This window comes from Brachyistius frenatus, unplaced genomic scaffold, assembly GCF_029030835.1.
Source record: "Brachyistius frenatus isolate BFR_SWC_R1_liver_20210118 unplaced genomic scaffold, ASM2903083v1 Contig_20, whole genome shotgun sequence".
Taxonomy (NCBI): Eukaryota; Metazoa; Chordata; class Actinopteri; family Embiotocidae; genus Brachyistius; species Brachyistius frenatus.
Genome location: NW_027210619.1, coordinates 2,269,531 through 2,289,237, shown reverse-complemented (window position 1 = coordinate 2,289,237; position 19,707 = coordinate 2,269,531). Strand labels below are relative to the sequence as shown.

At 40.4% G+C, this 19,707-nt stretch overlaps 2 protein-coding genes across 6 annotated transcripts in view; both read left to right on the top strand.

The window, feature by feature from the left end:
- The first annotated feature begins 259 nt into the window (after positions 1-259).
- prpf3 (PRP3 pre-mRNA processing factor 3 homolog (yeast)) lies at positions 260-7,277 on the top strand. Its single transcript, XM_069695878.1, has 17 exons — positions 260-412; positions 776-929; positions 1,448-1,578; positions 2,007-2,174; positions 2,282-2,368; positions 2,501-2,763; positions 2,885-3,003; positions 3,093-3,280; positions 3,420-3,586; positions 3,771-3,853; positions 4,697-4,840; positions 4,928-5,027; positions 5,202-5,315; positions 5,402-5,520; positions 6,124-6,201; positions 6,290-6,345; positions 6,471-7,277. Exons 2-17 carry the CDS (start codon positions 785-787, stop codon positions 6,618-6,620), a joined length of 2,112 nt encoding a protein of 703 aa, XP_069551979.1. The 5' UTR covers positions 260-412; positions 776-784; the 3' UTR covers positions 6,621-7,277.
- A 203-nt stretch (positions 7,278-7,480) lies between these two features.
- Positions 7,481-19,707, top strand: part of LOC138619421 (threonine--tRNA ligase 1, cytoplasmic-like) — a 31,081-nt gene continuing 18,854 nt past the window's right edge. For all 5 annotated transcript variants that reach the window (XR_011310811.1, XR_011310812.1, XR_011310814.1 and 2 more), the window contains exons 1-8: positions 7,481-7,697; positions 16,727-16,856; positions 17,020-17,195; positions 17,308-17,360; positions 17,482-17,608; positions 18,121-18,296; positions 18,584-18,869; positions 19,010-19,264. Coding sequence is in view for 1 of the 5 variants with exons in the window: in XM_069695875.1 (XP_069551976.1) it covers positions 7,502-7,697; positions 16,727-16,856; positions 17,020-17,195; positions 17,308-17,360; positions 17,482-17,608; positions 18,121-18,296; positions 18,584-18,869; positions 19,010-19,264 (1,399 nt within the window). In the remaining 4 variants the exon portion in view is untranslated. The remainder of the gene's footprint in view (positions 7,698-16,726; positions 16,857-17,019; positions 17,196-17,307; positions 17,361-17,481; positions 17,609-18,120; positions 18,297-18,583; positions 18,870-19,009; positions 19,265-19,707) is intronic.

Sequence of the window (19,707 nt, the reverse complement as noted above, 5' to 3'; positions counted from 1 at the left end):
ATGCGTTTCAGTGTCACTGTTTAACGTGTTCACGTTTTGGTTACATACGAACTGTAAAGGATTCATAAGTTCTCTAAAACTTTTATTTGTAATCCTCGTTTTTGAACAAACCAGTGTTACCTTCAGACAGGCAGGGACAGACGGGGTCATCGTTCCTCGTGGTAGCAGATAGGCGGAAACATCGTACATTTAAACAAAACGAGTGCGTGGAAAAGTCGCGAAGAAGAAGAAGCAGCATCCCATTTCCGGTTCCGGGTTTTGATACAGAAACGTCGTGCGAACGGCGCGACCAAACAGAAAGTTTTACTGAAAACCTAGCCGTGTGACTGTTTTACGCTTATTAAACGTTGTCGTTTCTGTTTGGATTTTATAGCGTTTGCGTACTGACAGATAATACAGACAGAATTTAAAGGTTTGTAAGTCTAATTCAGCCCTTATTCGCTGTTGTTGGTAGCTCGCCTACAGTAGTGTGCTAACGTTAGTTAGCAGGTAACCGGGGAGTTTCGGCGGATGTTGTATGTTGGTCCGGGCCAGCACATGTATTGACCTAATAGTTAAAAACTTAATAAAGAGCACCAGGTTTTGTGTGTGAGTTTGGATGAATTAATAACTGGCGAGCGTTTGTGTTTGGACGGAGGTTGTTTGTGCTCGTGTAGCTACTTGACACAGTCCCAAACGAGGCTGGCGCTCAGGAAGACATTTTGGTGAAAATGTGGATAACAAGCATTAATGAAAGGTGGTGTTCCGTGTTGTAAATTGTGTGTTGTTTTTGCAGGATTGAAGGATGTCTCTTCCTAAGCGGGAGGTGGAGGAGTTGAGGCCGTGGGTGGAGCGCACGGTGAAGAAAGTGCTGGGTTTCTCGGAGCCCACTGTGGTCACTGCAGCTTTGCACTGTGTGGGAAAGGGACTGGACAAAAGAAAGACCATAGGTAACTCTGCTGACCAGTTGAGACCACTGTGTTAGGACGCTTTGACTTTTATCAGTAAGTGTGTAAGTCCCTCAGACCACCAGTCCAGACTGGACGACCAACATTTTATCTAACCAAAACATGTGGTTTTGGTCTGGGTCAAACTGAACCGCTGTTTGGTTTGTTGGCAGTGAATGTGCAAACCAAGGTAAATTTGTTTGTGACTTTGTGCACAATTGAGCCGGTCCATTTTGGTTCAGTTTCATCCAGGCAGCAACCACCGCTTTCGGTCAGATGAGATTTTGGTGCTTTGGTCTGGACTGTGGTGCGTGGCACATTTCACACCTTTCTATTTTAGTTTCAACTAAACTGAAAAGTCCAGACCAAACAAGGTAAAGCACTTGATTGTCTGGATGCTATTCACAGTGATCATGCTTTTTGTGAAGGTAAAGGTGCTCTGAAATAATGTGTTTTCATTGTGACGGTGATAAAAGCAGGACTGGATTTGTGCTAATTACTTGACACTCGTTTTCCCTCAGACCAGCTACGTCCGTTCCTCGATGACTCTGCTGGAGGGTTTGTGGAGCGGCTTTTTGAAGCGCTGGAAGAGAGCCGCAGCTCCCGTGGGAACAAAGGAGCAGGAGAAAAACACAGAAAGAGAGACCTTAAGGTAACCAAACACCCTAGCAAATGTTCTGACTTTGTGTTGGCACTGTATCTATAAATGATTAGACTTGACGCTGATCATTTTATTGACAAGAAATTACACTGCCTACATGAACACGCTCTCATACATAAGTGATTAAGTAAAGTTGGAAAATGTAACGCCTGAATAGAATTAGTTTGATTAGTTTAAACCTCCGTTTACGAAGGGTGTTGAGTAACCAGACTTTTCCCCTAAAGCCTAGCATCAAATTTAACTGCACATCTGGGCCAGGTCGGAAACTGGGTTTAATATTCACATGGTTTCTCAAATCAGATGATTGGCGAAAGCAAAAAATAACGAGGACACCAATTGTAATCACCCTTGTGTTTACTTTAATGGTGTTATAATGATTTCCTTTTATTGGTATTTCTGTTGTGGCTGGTTGGACTCAGGATGTGTTTGGTGATGAGACGGAATCTGGTGCAGTGCGAGAAGCTCCTGAGACAGTAGATGGCACAGTGGCAAAGCGCAAACGGGTCCCTCGCTTTGAGGAGGTGGAGGAGCCGGAGGTCATACCTGGACCTCCATCCGAGAGCCCCGGCATGCTCACCAAAATGCAGGTAAATGACTGTTGGTGTAATTTACTGAATAACAACTGCTTTGTCAATTCATGAATTGTTTTTAGATTGTTGTCAACTATTTACAAACCCTTTTGCTCCACTAACAGATCAAACAGATGATGGAAGCGGCCACAAGACAGATAGAAGAGAGGAAGAAACAGCTGAGCTTTGCCTCTTCAGTTCCTTCTGCAACAGTAAGAAGATAAAACTTTTTTTCCAAAAATGTAAAGACTACAGACTAAAAAACAAACTATCACTAGGACATTCAATATGAAACTGCTCTTATTTCTGTCTGACTTCAACGATTGCCTCTTCCCTCTTCACAGTCGCAGCTGGACGGCCCTCCAGTCTCACGGCTTCTGGGCACTTCCGCTGCTGCAGCTGGTGGTGGTGGCTCATCCATCGCCCCTTCGCAGGCTGCCAGCTTTATGAATGATGCCATCGAGAAGGCCCGCAAGGCTGCTGAGCTTCAGGCCCGGATCCAGTCCCAGTTGGCTATGAAGCCTGGCATCCTTGGAGCCCTGGGGAACACTGGGCCTCACAACCTAGTGGCACTGGCTAATCTTCATGCCATGGGAATTGCTCCACCGTGAGTAACGTCACAGTTAATACAATTTTAAAATCTACAGAGAACAGAAAACACGAGTCAGATATTTATTTGCTCACTGCAGCGTTAAAATAAACAACTCTCTCTGCATGTGTAACTACAGGAAAGTAGAAGCCAAAGAGGTGAACAAGCCAACACCTCTTATTCTGGATGACAAGGGAAGAACTGTAGATGCCAGCGGCAAAGAGGTTGAACTCACACACCGTATGCCCACGCTCAAAGGTATGTATGCAGGTCCAATACCTGTAATCACACATCATGTTCATTTCTTGTTTAGGTGTTTCTCAAGAATTTTTTTTCTCCCTGCCTAGCCAACATTCGTGCGGTGAAGAGGGAGCAGTTCCGTCAGCAGCTGAAGGAGAAACCCGGGGAGGATTTGGAGTCCACGTCCTACTTTGACCAACGAGTGTTTATTACACCAGCGCAGCGACCCCGTAGGGGCTTCAAATTCCACGACCAGGGGCGCTTTGAGAAGATTGCTCAGAGAATTAGGACTAAGGTTGGATATAATACTTAAACTACTCCATGTCAGCTCAGCAGTTCCTTCAACTGGTTCATTTGGAAATAGAATATTTTTGTTAAAACATGTTTCAGAACATGGCATTTGTCCCTCACGCATGAATCTTTACCCGCATCAGGCCCAGTTGGAACGGCTGCAGAATGAGATCGCACAGGCAGCGAAGAAGACGGGAATCCAGGCGTCCACCAAGCTGGCGCTGATTGCCCCAAAAAAAGAGATTGGAGAAGGGGAGGTTCCTAATATTGAGTGGTGGGACTCCTTCATCTTGCCCTGCAACATGGACATGTAAGAATGTACATGTACATACTTATTCTTAAACACTGAGTGTTGTGTTTGGCTTCATGTTAACAACCTCACAATGTTAACATAGTGAAGTTATGTTATGTAGCTCAATCTTTGTGGCCTAATGCAGTTTTTACAGTTGACCTGTTGAAGTTTACTGACATGTTTTTCCTTTTATTTCATGAAGAAATCTGGACTCAAAATTTGACAATTTAGAGCTTTTTGGAGTCACCAACCTGGTAGAACATCCCGCCCAAATTAGCCCTCCAGGTAAGTCTATGGAAGGTAAACATTTTTGTTTAAACAGGAAAATTTCTCTCCCACAAAGATATTAATCATAGAGGTAGAAATAAACCTAGTAGGAGCTAGCTATAGGTGGTGAGATTTACATCAACCTGAACAGTTAAAAGTTAATATAGTAGTAATTTGAAATAATCTGATTTCATAAATGGGGGGAGGGGGTGGGGGGACACCTGTGAAAATATGCAATTCATCATGAAATTGACTCTTCCTGGTTGTCTACTGATTGCAGCAATTTTCACAGTTTATGCTCCTCTTTGATTTATGGCACAGCGACGCTCACTGTCAACAGAAAGTTAAAAAAGCACTCCCCTGAGAAGATAACAACAGAAAGCAAAATTGCATTCACAAGCATTTGCATGAAAAACACCAGCTGTGCATACTTTCATAGTTAGGAATGTGGTGTTCAGATGCAGGAAGATGAATCTGTCTTTGAAACGGATCAAATTTCCCAGCATCATCCAGTTTTTTTGTATTCACATAAACTTCTCCAGCAGCTGGAATTGAAGATGTCTATGTTTGTTTTGGTCTCTCAGACTTTGATCCTTACTCTGTGAAACTGTTTGTAGCAGATACAATTCATTATTTTGCATTTGTGCAGCAGCTTTTTAGGACTGTGCAAACTTTTATGTACTTTTGTTACGTCTGTCGTGTCTCTGAGCAGTGAGATGTACAGTATTTGCTCTAATTTTTGAAAGACGTTATACATCTTTACCTCATCTGCAAGCTCTTTTTTACACTCTTTCACCTGTCTTAATGGTGTCCATTTCATTACTAGACATTACTACATATATGTGTTTTTCTTTTTCTCAGTTGACACAGATAAGCCAGTAACGCTGGGCGTATACTTGACAAAGAAAGAGCAGAAGAAACTGAGAAGACAGACACGGAGGGAGGGACAAAAAGAAGTGCAAGAGAAGGTCCGTCTGGGCCTGATGCCCCCACCAGAACCCAAAGGTAGACGCGCACAAATCCCTTTTATTACAAACTATCACAGTGCCAAGTTAAACAGAATGTAGCTGATATTTGCTTTCATTTCCTCAGTTCGAATCTCAAACCTGATGAGAGTCTTGGGAACAGAGGCGGTTCAGGACCCCACAAAAGTAGAAGCCCATGTCAGAGCACAGATGGCCAAGAGACAAAAGTGAGTAATGCGGTTAAAAAATTTCCCCTCGGGGATTAATAAAGTATATACCTACCTACCTACCTATCCCCCATCACCTTTGGTGTATTCTTGGACCTATTGGATATTGTATGATAATTCATGAAGAACAAAGCCCTTTTTTAAGGTTGTTCTAAATCTGTCCTTTACTCGCAGGGCTCATGAAGAGGCGAATGCGGCCCGTAAGCTCACAGCAGGGCAGAGAAAAGAGAAGAAGGTGAAGAAGTTAAAAGAAGACATCACTGATGGTGTTTACATTGCAGTGTACAGGTTTGTGTTTGTCGCACATGCTTTAGATATATTGCATGGTGCAGCGATTGTGTGTCTAATTTAAGCACCTTGCCTTCCATTTACAGGATCCGTAACCTGCAAAATCCTGCCAAGAAGTTTAAAGTGGAGGCCAATGCCAACCAGCTGTACCTGACGGGCACGGTAGTTCTGCACAAAGATGTCAACCTTGTTGTGGTGGAGGGAGGTAAGGGACATCAATTTTGTCCTTAAGAGCTTAATGATTTGAATTTTTTTTTTCCTTTACTTAAATATTTTCAGCTGTTTGATATATTTCCCCAAACACAACAACCTTATTCATTTATTGTGTTTGAATACACTTGTATTCGGTAAGTGATGCACAGTTTGATACATTTACAACCGTAGAGAGTGAGAGTATAGATCCCCCCCCCTAAAAAAAGGACTAGCAGTGCAAATAAAAATAAATGTCTGCTTTGAATATGGATTTTCTTCAGCGCTGGATCTAAAATGTAATGTTTAGATCAATAGTTATCATGGCAAATGTGAAAAATCATGATATGGATTGTAGGTGATATTGCCCAGCCTTGACCATTCAGTCCCCACAGCTTATTAGTATGACTTGCAGACCTTCTTTTTTCATTTAATCTGCAGTACTAATAAGCTGTGTAATGTTAAGTATAGCTCCAGTGTATGAACAGAAATGACATAGTTTCACTTTCTCAAGGCCTGATGTCAATTTCATTGTTTTATCTGACCTGTTACTCACTGGGAAAGTTAAGCTGTTGGATGATCAAAGTCCTACTTAAAATCTAAATTTCTCTTCTTTCAGGCCCTAAATCCCAGAAAAAGTTTAAGAGGTTGATGATGCACAGAATCAAATGGGAAGAACACAACAGTAAAAGAGATGGTAAGATTGTCTTACTTTTGGGCCTTTCTGTGTCATGTTTGTAAGTATTTCAGTAATATTAAACTCTTTTTCTTTTATTCTTAATTAGATCCGGATGGTGACGACGATACAAAGAGGAACAACAAGTGTTGGTTGATTTGGGAGGTGAGCGGTCACATGTTTTTCTTTTTTTTCCTGTTGCATGCTCATGTTGTGTCACTTTAATGAAATTGGATGATGTTTTTGTTTGTGATCTCATTCGAACCTACCGATTCCTCTTGGCTCTCCAGGGAACAGCTAAAGAGCGTAGCTTTGGGGAGATGAAGTTCAAGCAGTGCCCCACAGAGAACATGGCCAGAGAACACTTCAAGAAGCACGGCACAGAACACTACTGGGACCTAGCGCTCAGCCAGAGTGTGTTGGACTGCACAGATGACTGAGACCTGCCAGTGGGGTGCCGAGTTTCAGTCCGTGCTCCCTCCTCACGAGCCTCCAGATCCAGAGCCTCCCAGCCAGCCGGCCCTCACACTCCTGACTGGCTGGCTTCAGCTCTTGGGGACATGAGCTTCACCAAGAGACTTGAACATTGAAAAGGAGCAACAATAAACCTGTGTGGATGTTTTTGTGAGGATGCGAGTCAGATCAGGGTGCGTGTAGAACAGTATGTGCGTGTAGGTCGGCAGCAGTGTTCTTTTTTTTGGTGGTAGACCTTTTCTGTCAGATATTTTGTCATGCATTATTGAATAAAATCTGGCAGATTGCATATAAATCACGTACCCAAGGCTTTATGTGATCATTAAAAATGGTGTCAGATTGTTACAACTCAATTTTTGTGCTAAAATCCCAGTCTCCACTGATAATAATCCCTGTTTGAGTCAAACAATTAATAAAAAAAAATTTAAAAACCACCTCATCAGTGTAAGACTGAACACTTGGTTAATGTTGTAGACATTGCAAATACATTTCAAACAACTGTAAAGTCCCCAAATCATTTTTTATTTTATTTTTTATTTTGGGGGAAACAAGCAAGTCTGATCCAGCTGTAGCTATATCTGTAACATTAGTCCCCCGTCTTAAATAAACAAAAATTAAAGCGACCGTGTGTCCGTTTTTTCGTCACATTTAATGTTGAATTACTCCCAACGCGAGACATTAGTCGGCTGTTATGCAGCGTTAACTGCCATGACTAGTTTTTATTTTTTATTATTCTAAGATGTCCCGATAAAGTGAAACACGGGGGGCGTGTTTTTCCCGGGTCGTCCTCATTACGTTTCCTCCTTCATCCCCATCAGCAGCGAGCGATCTGCAGACAGCTCGAAAGATGGCGGCCGGCTCAGGGGCTACCAGCGGCCACGGAGCACGCAGCTCCACCGCCGCTCTCGAAGCGTCTTTGGACCGGCGATTTCAAGGAGTATCCAACACTATGGAGTCGATACAGGGACTTGCCAATTGGTGCATTGAAAACAAGAAGCACCACGGCCTCGTCGTTCGCTCCTGGATGAAGTGGCTCAAGAAATGTGAGTAGCTTCGCCGCTGAAGCTAAAGCCGCTGGCTAGCGCACTTTTAGCTACGAAAAAATACATATATATATATATATTCTGCTCGCCAAACTAAACCCTCTTTAAAAAAAAATAAAAAAAAATGTTTCGGTAAGATTTGCGTGAAGAGCAAAGTAGTTTATTTGCACCGTAACACAATAACCGATTCCCAAAAGATAATTGTAAACCTCGCACCGACAACGTATTTAAAAAAAAAAAAAAAACTAACGCAGGTGCTGCTGCCGCTACGTAAAATTAGCTGCTGAATGCTAAGCTAAGCTAATCGCGGCTGTGTTTACAGTCGGGCCTCCTGGTTGTTCTCCGGCTGCAGACCGACCGACACGCTGCTGAAGCTTTGCGCCAACTAGAAACACAAGAGTGGCTCCGGCGTGTTTTGCAGGTTTTTTTATTTATTTTTTTTTAGCTCGGTTCTGTCTGAAGGTTATAGTCGTTGCGTGATTTGATTGATTTTTTTTAATTTTTTTTTAAATGATTTATTTATTTATTTATTTCGATCCCGTGGCTTGTAGCTTTGTGGCGGACATAGTTTAACAATGGAAAGCGTTAAAGTCCACTTTAACCTAATTCACGCAGCACCGTCGTGTCACGCCTGACGTATGGGAGTATAACGATGGGCCACTTCTCGCCCCATTACGTTGTAAATTATTCATGCACCTTTGACTCCCTCAAACTTCACTTTTGTCTGCTTCGCATTTAAAACGACGCTGTACATTTGTAGGACAGCAAAACTTATTACAAATCCGGATTTTATAATATGTGTGTTGCTCGAGCAGGTTTGTTAACTTCGTACGGAGGTCCTTGATTGGTTATGTTAAAAAAACAACAACAAGAGTTTTATTGGATGTACTTTAGAGGGAAATATCACAAACTACTGGAGATCAAATGTTCCCTGGTGGTGGGGACACTTTATGGTTATGACCCGCCTTCTCTAAAGAGCCATGTGCCGATTCCTGGTGGTATACCAACTCCTTCAGGGGTTATGTACCTATCAGGACTTGAGCATGCCGCTTCCTTTGCCGCATTAAAGTGGCGTATGCTACGTCACGGTAGACAGGCCCCGCCCCCTCCGGATGCATATGCAAATTTGGCGCGATTTTGCCGAGTACTGCCGTAAATGTGTTCTTTTCTCTGATCATCTTCAAGTCTGTGGTGTTTATTATGTTAGCGCAACAGCGGGCTGTAAATAAAGGCACGTACATGTTTCTCTCGCCTCTTTATTAGATGTTGGAGCTAACGTTAGCCTAGCCACCGTAAACAGTCTGTTAATGCTGTCTGTAGCTGATCATAAACAGCATCCGGTGTCAATGCTGGTGTTTTATGATCGGCTGGGTTTACGTTTTACTCCATCGTCCAAGATCACCTCTAATGTCACTTTTGGAGTCGCAATCAGAATCTGAAACTACTTTACTGTCATTTGAAAATCATTGCGCACATCCAAGCTACAGAAGAGCCGAGAGCAACATGTGCGTCCTTTTTGTTTACGGCGATTTGTTGCGCTAACATAATAAAGACCGCAGACTTGAAGACGATCAGAGAAAAGAACACATTTACGGGCACATTACTTGGCGTGACCCTCGGCAATTTGCGCCAAATTTGCGCCAAATTTGCAGATGCATTAGGGGGCGGGGCCAGTGTACAACAATAGACTGCAAGGCCACTTCAATGTGGCAAATGCCATCTGCAGACAGTTTGTCTGAGGGGTCGACTGATCTGGCTTTATGATACCGATAAACCGATATTTGGAACCGATGTACATTTGCAGTAAAAAAAAATTTGGGGTATTTATTGTGAAAACAAAACAAAACAAAAAAATCCTTTATTGAAACACCAGCAGAATGTTTGATACCCGATTTTAAAATGTGCTTTGTGTTTGTTCATCGATAGCTTAACTTTGCGCTTTTATTACGAGCCACGTAACGAGCGCAGTTGTTATCGCCTCTAGTAACGTTCACTTGCATCCCCTCTTCTGCTCTGCTGCAGTGTGTCTGTGTGCCCTCCATGACATACAGAGAGTGAACAGAAAAGCAGCAGAACAGAAATTAGAGCGGCTTCCGGCGACAGAAAAATGCACGAGCGACTCTCGCACTGAGCTGAAATGCAGCGGGAGCACAGGGACTCGGTAAATAACAGAATCTATTATTTGGTTCTGGCGGCGCGGGAGGTCCCATTGGCCGGGCTGCCCTCCCCGGACGGCGGCGGTGGTGGTGGAAACACTTAACGAGTTGCTACGGCGTGAGACGAATTTACGAAACGCACCGTGTGCCATTAAACTCATAAAAAGAGCAAGTAAATATGACGTGGTGGTGTTTCTGCAACTTCAGCCTAGAGGCACGGCGGTGTTTTAACTTCTGCCGTCCTCTGAGCTGCTGAAAGCAAAGAAGTGCTCGGCGTTGATTGGCCATTGCTCACGAGGTGTAACCAATCGGATAAAGTTGTCGTGATTGCTCCGTTGTTATGGTGAGCGTTACAACCGCGCAAACTCCATCCAGCGAAGAAGGCTGAGAGATGTGGTTGAAAGCTGTGGAAATGGTTCCAAACTGGATCTTGTGTCGGAAATGTATTCGTCAAACCACACTTGCAGTGTTTGGAGTATTTGTTGAGAGCCGAACGGTGTCGCCGCAGTATATTTAAGTGATACATATGTCTGACAGTGATCTTCTTTATTCATGACTAATTCTTTATTAATATAAAGGAAGCCAAGCACGAGTTCTTCAATGTGAAGCAGTAGTACTCTTAACGAAGCCACCAAACTGCTCTCATTTCTTTTAGCTTGTGTGCTTTTAACAGCACGCTCACTATCTGCAGACACACTATCTCTTACTTACTATCAAACACTTTTTCTTTGTCGCTTTCATCTCTGTCCATTCTCACTCATAAATAATGATTTTAATGTTGTTGTTTAGTGTTTATGTGGTTAGTCATCTTTTTACTTCAAACTAAAGGAACTTTACAGAAAGCTGCCTCTGTCTAACTTAATGTTTTGTAGAAAAATTAGTAGAAGACTGATTGGTTATAATCGGAATTTTTTTTTAAAAAACTTGGGAGTCATGAATGTTTCAGCAGATTTAATCAGGTTCTTGGCGAGATGTGGGCTAAACCGAGCACACAGTCTCAGATATCATGTGCTCGGCCATTGATGTTGGCGAATGCAGGAATAAATGTAACGGCTTGTTGCAAGTGCTTAATGAAAACGTGATTAATAATTTTAGCTTTTTTTTTGTTTGTTTGTTTTTGGTAGAAAAGTAAGAAATTTAGTGAATTCCCAAACTAAATGTTGGAGGAGTTTGTCTGTTGGCTGATTACTTTGTTAATCCCTTCAGGGATCATTTTGTAGTCACTACATAGGTCAGGACTAATTGACAACATCATAAGAATTATGTTTTTGTGTTTATTCATTACTGTGGTGGGCGTTGGTAAAGCTTAATCTGTTTTTGGAAATACATTTCAGTTGGTAGTTTAATTTGTGTGAGGATTGACTTGTAATCACAAAGTGAATACTTGTGCTGCGATATACCAAATATTTGTTTTTAAAAAAAATTATCAGGTAATTTTTTAAGATATTTGGAAATTTTGATGCCTATATTTGACAGGTGTAATTGACAGGAATAGCATTTGCTTGAACGTTGTTTGCATGATGCGGATTTTTATGTCAACATTAATGGAGGTTAAAACCACCATTAGTCATCTTTAAAAAAAAAATATATATATATATTTAAATTGTGGAAGCAATAGTCCGTTTTTAATCCTTGAAGCGTTGATTCAAAAGGTGTTTTTCCAGTCTTGTCCTAATTTAATGATGTTAACTGTGTGAAAAGAAATCCTTACAAGTGTTGACAGAAAGAAAGAAACCACACTTTAGATTGGCAGAAGTGATTTTTCTCCTAAATGTATCTTCAACAACATCAAGAATTACAAATATTGTACTGCAGATCTTTTATAGGTCTCAGCCCTAAGATTTGGAAAACAAATTAAAACTCCAGTGGGGTATTTCTCTCTCAGCCACATCATCATGTAGACATTTTTTTAATCCCCATCCTGCATCACTGCTCAAAGAACAGTGATAAAAGCTTATGCTGACAATACACAATGAACTGCTGTGGGCCGAGTCGGCCTTTGTATTCTGGTTGAGGGCCGTGCCAACAAACCAAGAGGCAATCTGCTGATCATCATTTATTGTGTGCTTTTGGCATTGACATGTTGGATTTATTTAAAAATGTTCAACCAATCTTTGAGTTGTGGTCATTTTGAGTGAAGACAATCTATGATGGTTAAGAAGACACCAAATTGTATTTCTTTCTTTTTTTTAATATCTTACAAGTAGACATTGTTTTCCTATCATTTGACCATGGTCATTTCATCTCTTATTTTATTTCAAAGTTGAGATTCATCAATTTTGAATGGTAGTGCAGTTTTGTGATAAAAGGATCTTCAGGTGTTTGTGGTAGTGACAAAAATGGTTTTGTGTGCGTTGTGTTTGTTTAAACCACAAGTCCGCCAGTCTTGGCTGTGGACTCCTTTCCGGTGTGTATTGATACTCTAATGAGGCAATGACAAAGTTTATCACATGGAATAATAAACATGTTCCAGTAAGCTGATGGATGTTACAGATGTGGAGATCTGTTACTTTCAGAGAGGATGATTAAACTGCTGGATGGGTCCTTTTTTAAAGATACAATATAATTTAATGTGAACTGTGCATTCGTCTATTATAGTACAGTGTTATGGGATATGTCGAACACAATTGACTTGGATATTGACTTGGATAAGACATTACTTGGGTGTTAAAAAAATGATCTGAATTAATGTGATTTGTGTATGTGATTGATCTGAAAATAGTCTCAAAAAGGACCAATAGTGTGAAAATTGGTAATATTGTTCAGCTTGAGAATTATAGATTTTTTTGGTCAGTGAGTTTTTAAAGTATGCGAGAGACTATTCGACTCACAAAGGATGTTATGTACAGTGTTCATGCAAAATTTTAGGTGATGTAAATCTATCTGGTTAAAAACAATTTCCTACTCAGACAGTTAATATTTATATATATTCAAAATGACTAAACCATGTATCGTTTTACCCTTTGACAGCATTCAGTTAGTGTTGTTTAAAAACAATCTAGGAAAAATCGCTTGTTTAAAATACTCAATATTGAAAATGAACAGCAAATAACTCTTGATTTGAAAAAAATTGTAAGTAGAACGATATTTAGTTGATTAAATATTCTTTCTGCCTTCCTCAGTTTTGAAATGATCTCCTTGTAAGGCAAACAACAGTACGTTTTGTAACGTTAACTAATCCAGGATTTCCCTGCTATTGTAACGTAACGCTGCCCCCCAACTGTTCAGGCTCCATCACTATCACTATCTAAGTGACTTCTACTGATCTAAAGCTCGCAGTTTTGTCCTTAAACCATTAACACAGATATGATAGTATAATAAGGGTCGAAAATGAAGTGAAATTGCATATTTCTAATTGAAAACAAAGAAATGTAGTGGTTGAGAGCCCCATACCGAATGTGCACAAGTCCTCCAAAAACGGAGGAAACGCTGGGATCATAAGCAGACGTCACAAATTCAGGTGTAAAATCTGAAAATGAGATGGATTCCAGTTTAATGTATGATCTTAAAATGCTGCACATTTTGTCAATGTTTTTGAAATATATAGGCTTATTCAAGTTACAAACACTGTTCTCTCTTGGTGTTGTTCTGTGTGTTTTTAATGAAGTTTTATTAATTTATTCCTTATTATTTTTAAGTGAAACTCCCCCTCAGTAGAACGGTGGAATGAAACCAGATTAAAGTGGGATCTTCTGTACGGGAATCGATTTGAGACATTTAATTTTACTGTTTGGTTATCATAACAGATGCTATATAGAAGTGATTCATGTAGTGTGTTTGGCTGCGCGATGTACACAAGCGTGTTAACTCTTATTCTCAAAGGTCCCATCTACATCTCGTGTCACCCTCGTATTATTTGATATTTTATTTTTGTATTATGTTTGGTAATAATTTAATGTCTGGCCAGGTAATGCTGACTATTGGCCCTTATTGTTTCTTTAAAGAAATTCCCTGTTTTTTTATGTTTATAAATTTTAATAGCCTGAAAGCAACTGGCTCATCAGTGATGATGCAGATAGTTAAACGATAGCTCTGAAACAGATTATGAAAGGAAGAGTGAAGATCATGTGTGACATACTCATTTAGGTTTTTGTTCTCTTCTTTTTTTTACTATTAGATTAAGCTAAAACTTAACATATAGAGAAATCATTTTATTTTGGTATTGAGTCTTTAATTAATGTGATATTTTTCAGACTATCTGAGATGCAAACATCTGTTGACATATAACAAAATGTGACATGGGGAGATTGAGTGTTATTTCTGAAAATCTGAGAATATTCTCCAATAATGTAGTTTACTGACTTTAATGGTATTCTGTTTAGTAAAATCCGGGTAGTGAATAATCCTTTTTTGTTCGCAGCAGAAATCATTGTGTACTTAGTAGTATTGTATTGCTTTTAGAAATGGAAATGTATGACTAATACTCCAGTTAGGTGACTATGGAAACACAATTACAGATCTGTGACTGAAATAATCCATGCCAACTGAAGCAGACGGAGACTTCAGCCTTCTATCTAATCATCATTTTGGTTCACTGTATTGTGGATGGGCTGATATTATTTACTGATGTTGAGTTGTAATAAGGTATTTTCATCAGTGTAAATGAGGACCCATATACAGTCATAAAAATAGCACATAATGCAATTGTTTATTTGTCATCATATTTGATCGAGCCTACATTTGACCCTCTTTGAAACAGTGCCTACAAATAATGGTGAAACGCTCAAACAAATGACATAACATTTTGAATTTTTTTTATTCTTTGCATGATTGTAAAAAAATAAAATAAAATTAATCACATGGTAAAAGTACCCCCCCTACATTGATCACACCTTTAGACCCATCATTTAAAAAAAAAAAAAAAAAAAAATCAGGCTATTTAATGCAAAAACAATTCTCCAAGAACCCCAACATGTCACCACAGGAGCTGCAGGTATCTCCTGCGATGGTCAAGGTGCATGTGTCTAAAATCAGAAAGAGATTGCTCAAATTTGACCCGCATTGGAGGCGTGCCAGGAATAAGCCTTTGCTGTAAAAATAACAACATGGGCTTTTGGGAATAATGTGCTCTGGACAGTCGACTCAAGGATAGAGTTTTTTTTGGCCACAGTAAAGCCACTTTCCACTCGCTGATTATGACTGCACTTATAATATATAGTATTTTGGTCAACGTTGGATTTTTACCATTTTTTTTTTAAACCCAAAAACTTCCAAACAACCATCACAGCTCCTCTCATGGGCACCAGTTCTTCTGGTGCATAATCCGTTCCCTCTATATATTTTCCATGGCTCTTTCCTGTTCTTGAATGTACTGCAGAGCCTCTCCCGGCTGTCAGGTTACCTTGCCAGCTAAGTAGTGTACCGAGCATGCCGTTTGTCCCTTGTAATTTTTTTAAAATGGATAATTGTTATTGTTACAAATTGTTTATGTGCCACAAATTGTTGTGGGCCACCATGCTTTGCCCTGTTAAAGAGAGTTAGTTGTGCGTTATTAACTGTTTTGTTGCAATTAGTTTAAAGGATAGGTAGTTAAGTGGGGTGACTAAACTGTACTCTGTAGGCTTCAACGCAGCACAATTGTAGTTACCTGGATTTAACTTTTAGTTCTCTGAGTAAATCCTGATTTCTGCCAAAAGTTAAATCACAGCAGTTGTTTTAAGTGCACCAGTATGTTCATATCATACGAGACATGGAAACCAGAAAAACAGGCTGAACCTGTACACTCCCCAGCTGATTTATCAACATCTTGGCGTGGACTTGCTTTGTCCTGTTGATAATGGATGGAGCAGCACAAGTTTTGTTTGAAAACATTTTTATTTTTTTTATTGTTTAAAACATTGCTCTGGACAATGGCACTGGAGTTTAGCTGGGACAGTCTGAATTTCTTTCTAAAAATAAACTGCGCCAATTTCAGATACTGTGATAGTTCTTAAAGTTTCACAATTTCTCGCCCAAACTGTGTGATGTTGACAGATCTAGTCTCTGCCATCTTTTTGAAATTGTGAAATTTAGCTTCCCAGATACGACATGTAGCTACTCCTGGCTTCCCCTCTGATAACTCTCTTCGCTGTAGCATTATACTAATGACATGGAAACCTCCACCCAGCAAGTTGACATGGCTCCTTTGGTTTGTGACATATGAAACACGGGCTGTCTGAATCCATGTTTTTGAGACCGTTCTCGGTTGCTGAGCTGAAATGTCCAACCATGGTGTTGTGACTACAGCATTTCTGTATTAGGTTCATTTTAAATAGGCTATGAGCCATGGGCAGAAAAAAAAAATTTAAATAGTCATCGGAAAAACAAGTGAAACGAAGTAAAACATCCACCAGAATGTCTTCGGTCTGCTGTATGGGCACATACGGGTTTAGTGTTACCTGTGATGATGACAAAACAGCTACTGTGTGCAAGCACTGTTCAACACATGTTGGTTATGCTAGTGGCAGTACTTCCTATATGATTAATTATTTAGGAAGACATCGCCCCTGTGTGTCACTTGACAATGCAATGAAGAGAGTGTTGGGTAGGAAAGAACCACAGCTTCTTCCTGCTAAGTTTGAACAGCCTCTACATGCAGACTCCAGAAGGGGCAAAATCTCAAACTAAATAATGGTGGTAACCCAGCTCCTACAGACAGATGGATCTCCAGGGCTACTGAACCGTGACTGCCAACTTCATCACTTCAAAGTGGGAAATAAAAATCATTTTCGTTTTACTTATTTAATGACGTACTCAATCTATGAGATATGTTATACATGAAATATCTGTAAAAACCCAATAATAGTCCAGTAGCCCAATATTAGTACTTATTACTGTTTTTTTTGTTTGTAATCTTATAATTTCTTATTCGTCCGCTCTTTCTTTTCTTTTTAGCTGACAACAATCATCGCTTGAATCTTTTCTATGTTGCCAATGACGTGATACAAAACTGCAAAAGAAAGAATGCCATCGTCTTTCGTTCGGCCTTCGCTGAGGTCCTTCCTAATGCTACTCTGCTCATCAAGTGAGTACTAAGTTTCTTTTCACCTGTACCACTCAGTCAACTTTGCATTTGTTTTTGTTAAATTGACGTTGCCATCTCGTATCCAAATAAAAGTTGCTGCCTGCATCTCTTCTTTCTGCTTTTACTGAGGTGTGTTTGGCGTTTTGTCATTCTGATGTTTCAGAGACGGGAAGGTCCGCAAGTCGGTGGAAAGGATCTTGACGATTTGGGAGGAGAGGAGCGTGTATCCCGAGGAGGTCATTTCCAAGTTCAAAGCCGGCATGAATAAAAGAGAAAAGGAGCGAGAGAAGCAGAAGGAAAAAGAAAAGGAGAAAGAAAAGGAGACTCCACCTGTAACTGGTCAGTTTATTAAACTTCATAGAAATCTGTTTCCAGATGCACCAGTTTTTTTTTTTTTTTTTTAAGGTCTTTAAAAAAAATATATATATATTTATTTTTATTTATCCTGTAGCTCCTACCAACGCCAAAGCTGCCCTGAAGTCCAAGATCGTAGCGGAGTTCACTGTAAGCCTTTTTTTATTTGTGTTGTTTTGGAATACTTTTTCTAAACACGTTTCTTAAACCGTGCCATTGACAACGCAACAGCTTTCCGTCTTTATTCATTTACACTTTGTTTCTTTTCTAGCCCCACTCCTTCATCGAACAGTTGTCGAGATATAAGCGAGCTGTCGCTGAGGAGGAGTTCAGGGAGAAGCAGCTGGCGGCTCTCAGGGTGGATGTCTGCAGCACGGAGGCCCTCAAGAGACTTAAAGGTCAGACGTCACTGAGCTTATTTCTGTATCACCAGACACCTACTGTCCTCTGTACTTTATGTCTCGAGTCACAAACACGCTCGACATATGATACGATATCCGTGTCCTCTTCAAGACGTGTCAAAACACAGGTTTACACATCAGCGGTGGAGGTGTAGCAGTCCTGTACAGGGTTGACTCTCGTGTGAACACCCAGTGCACGTTTAACACAAGCAAACTGTAAAAATAGACTTTCAGTTGTAATGTTTGCATCCATTTTCTGCAGAAGTGCATCTCCATATTTCTTCAGATGAAAGTAAGTCTAGTGAAACCTGGAGAGAGACGTTGCTTCCGTTTTCCTTCTTTTTTTTCTTTTTTTTTTTTGCTGTTGGTTTAAAACACGTGTTTGGATATAAATTTGAAAACATTGAATTTAATCTTGACATTGGTACGGTCTTATATTTAAACATTAGAAACTTAAGGAAACCTTGTATGTATCTTCTCACTTGTTTGTCAACTGTCTGTTTGGTTAGACAAGGCTGGGGGGAACAAGTTCGCCAAGGACTTTGAGGATGGCAGTCTGAAGCTGCAGGAGTTTGTCAGCTTCCTGGAGAAAGAGTTGAAAACTGGACCACCTCTGCTGGAAGCTTTGGGAAATGCAGATATTTTCTACGAAATGCAGTACAAGGAGGTTAAGATTGTGGCCAATGTGAGTGTTGTGTACTTAACGGATGGCATGGTAGAATGTAAAGACTCAACAATGTTTAGGTTTTTTGTGTGAAATGGTTTCTTGAATTAAAATTAAGTTATTTAATTCAACTAATAAATTGATGATCCAGACATGGGATGTGAAGGTTATGTTTCTTTGTTGCTTAGGCACACTGACCATTTGAAAACAATAGAAAACTCTACTAATGTTGTCATGGATACGAATTCGCTCTAACACCTTTTTTTTAATCTTCTTCATATCTTCTTTCTTTCTGCCGCTCTACTCAGGCATACAATGCCTTTGCCAACCGTGTGGCCAGTCTCAAAAGGAAATTGGATTCCCTCAAGTCTACTATACCTGGACCAGAGGACTCTCCCGTCCCCTCACCATCGGAAGACGCCCCCTCTCCCACTGGCTCTGACTCACCCTTTCTGGGAATGGGGGGTAGCAGAGCCGAGGTGGATCCAGAGCTGGATGGCAAGGCCATGGATGAAGGAGAAATTGTGAGTGACAACAGAGACATGGAGGACATGGATCTGTCTGACGAAGAGTTTAAGGCTGCTGCAGCAGGAGGTAAGTGGCTACAGAGTGTTGCAGATCTAGGGTTGCGTTGCGGTATAAATTGTATTCTCCATATGAATCCATTTTGACCTGCTGTGTTGTGATTTCAGATTTGTAAATATATAGGCTCCTTGAATTTTGTTCTCTTGCAGATGACAACAAGGACAAACCATCCACTGCCGTTTCCAAGACTACAAAGTCAGAGGCGCCGTCAAAGCTCCCAAACACACCTACGAAAGCCTCCAAGACCAATGCTTCTGCTGCTGCCACGGCAACCCCGCTGACTCCCACATCTGCTACTGCTGCAAGTGCTCCAACCACTCCTCTGGGAGTCAATCTGGCCAAGGTGGACCTGGGAAAGATCAGCTCCATCCTCAGCTCACTCACATCTGCCATGAAAAATACAGGTGTGTTTGTGGCTAGGAGAAGACGAATAGCAGAAAAGTGTATTTCAATATTTCTGTGGGATCATTAGTCATTGTGAGACATAAAGAAACACATTGAAACATTGCTTTACAATGTTTTGGGAATTGATTAGCAATCATTGTACTATTTTTACTTTTATGTGCTAGAAGTAACTACAGTGGTTATCCGTTCGAGCGTGAAAGGTATTTTTCTTCTTACTGTAGCACCATGAGGTATGTAATGTGATGGACTGTATTAACAGTTTTGAAAATAACTGACTACTGCCATGACTAGACTAATCCAGAATTATTTGCTCTCCTAGCATTCGGTGGATAAATGAACACTAAATGTCATCGTCCCCTTTTTTACAATATGCACACATGTCATTTTACAGCAGTTTAATTATTTTTTGAACAGACGTTAAATAAATGTGCATTGATATGAG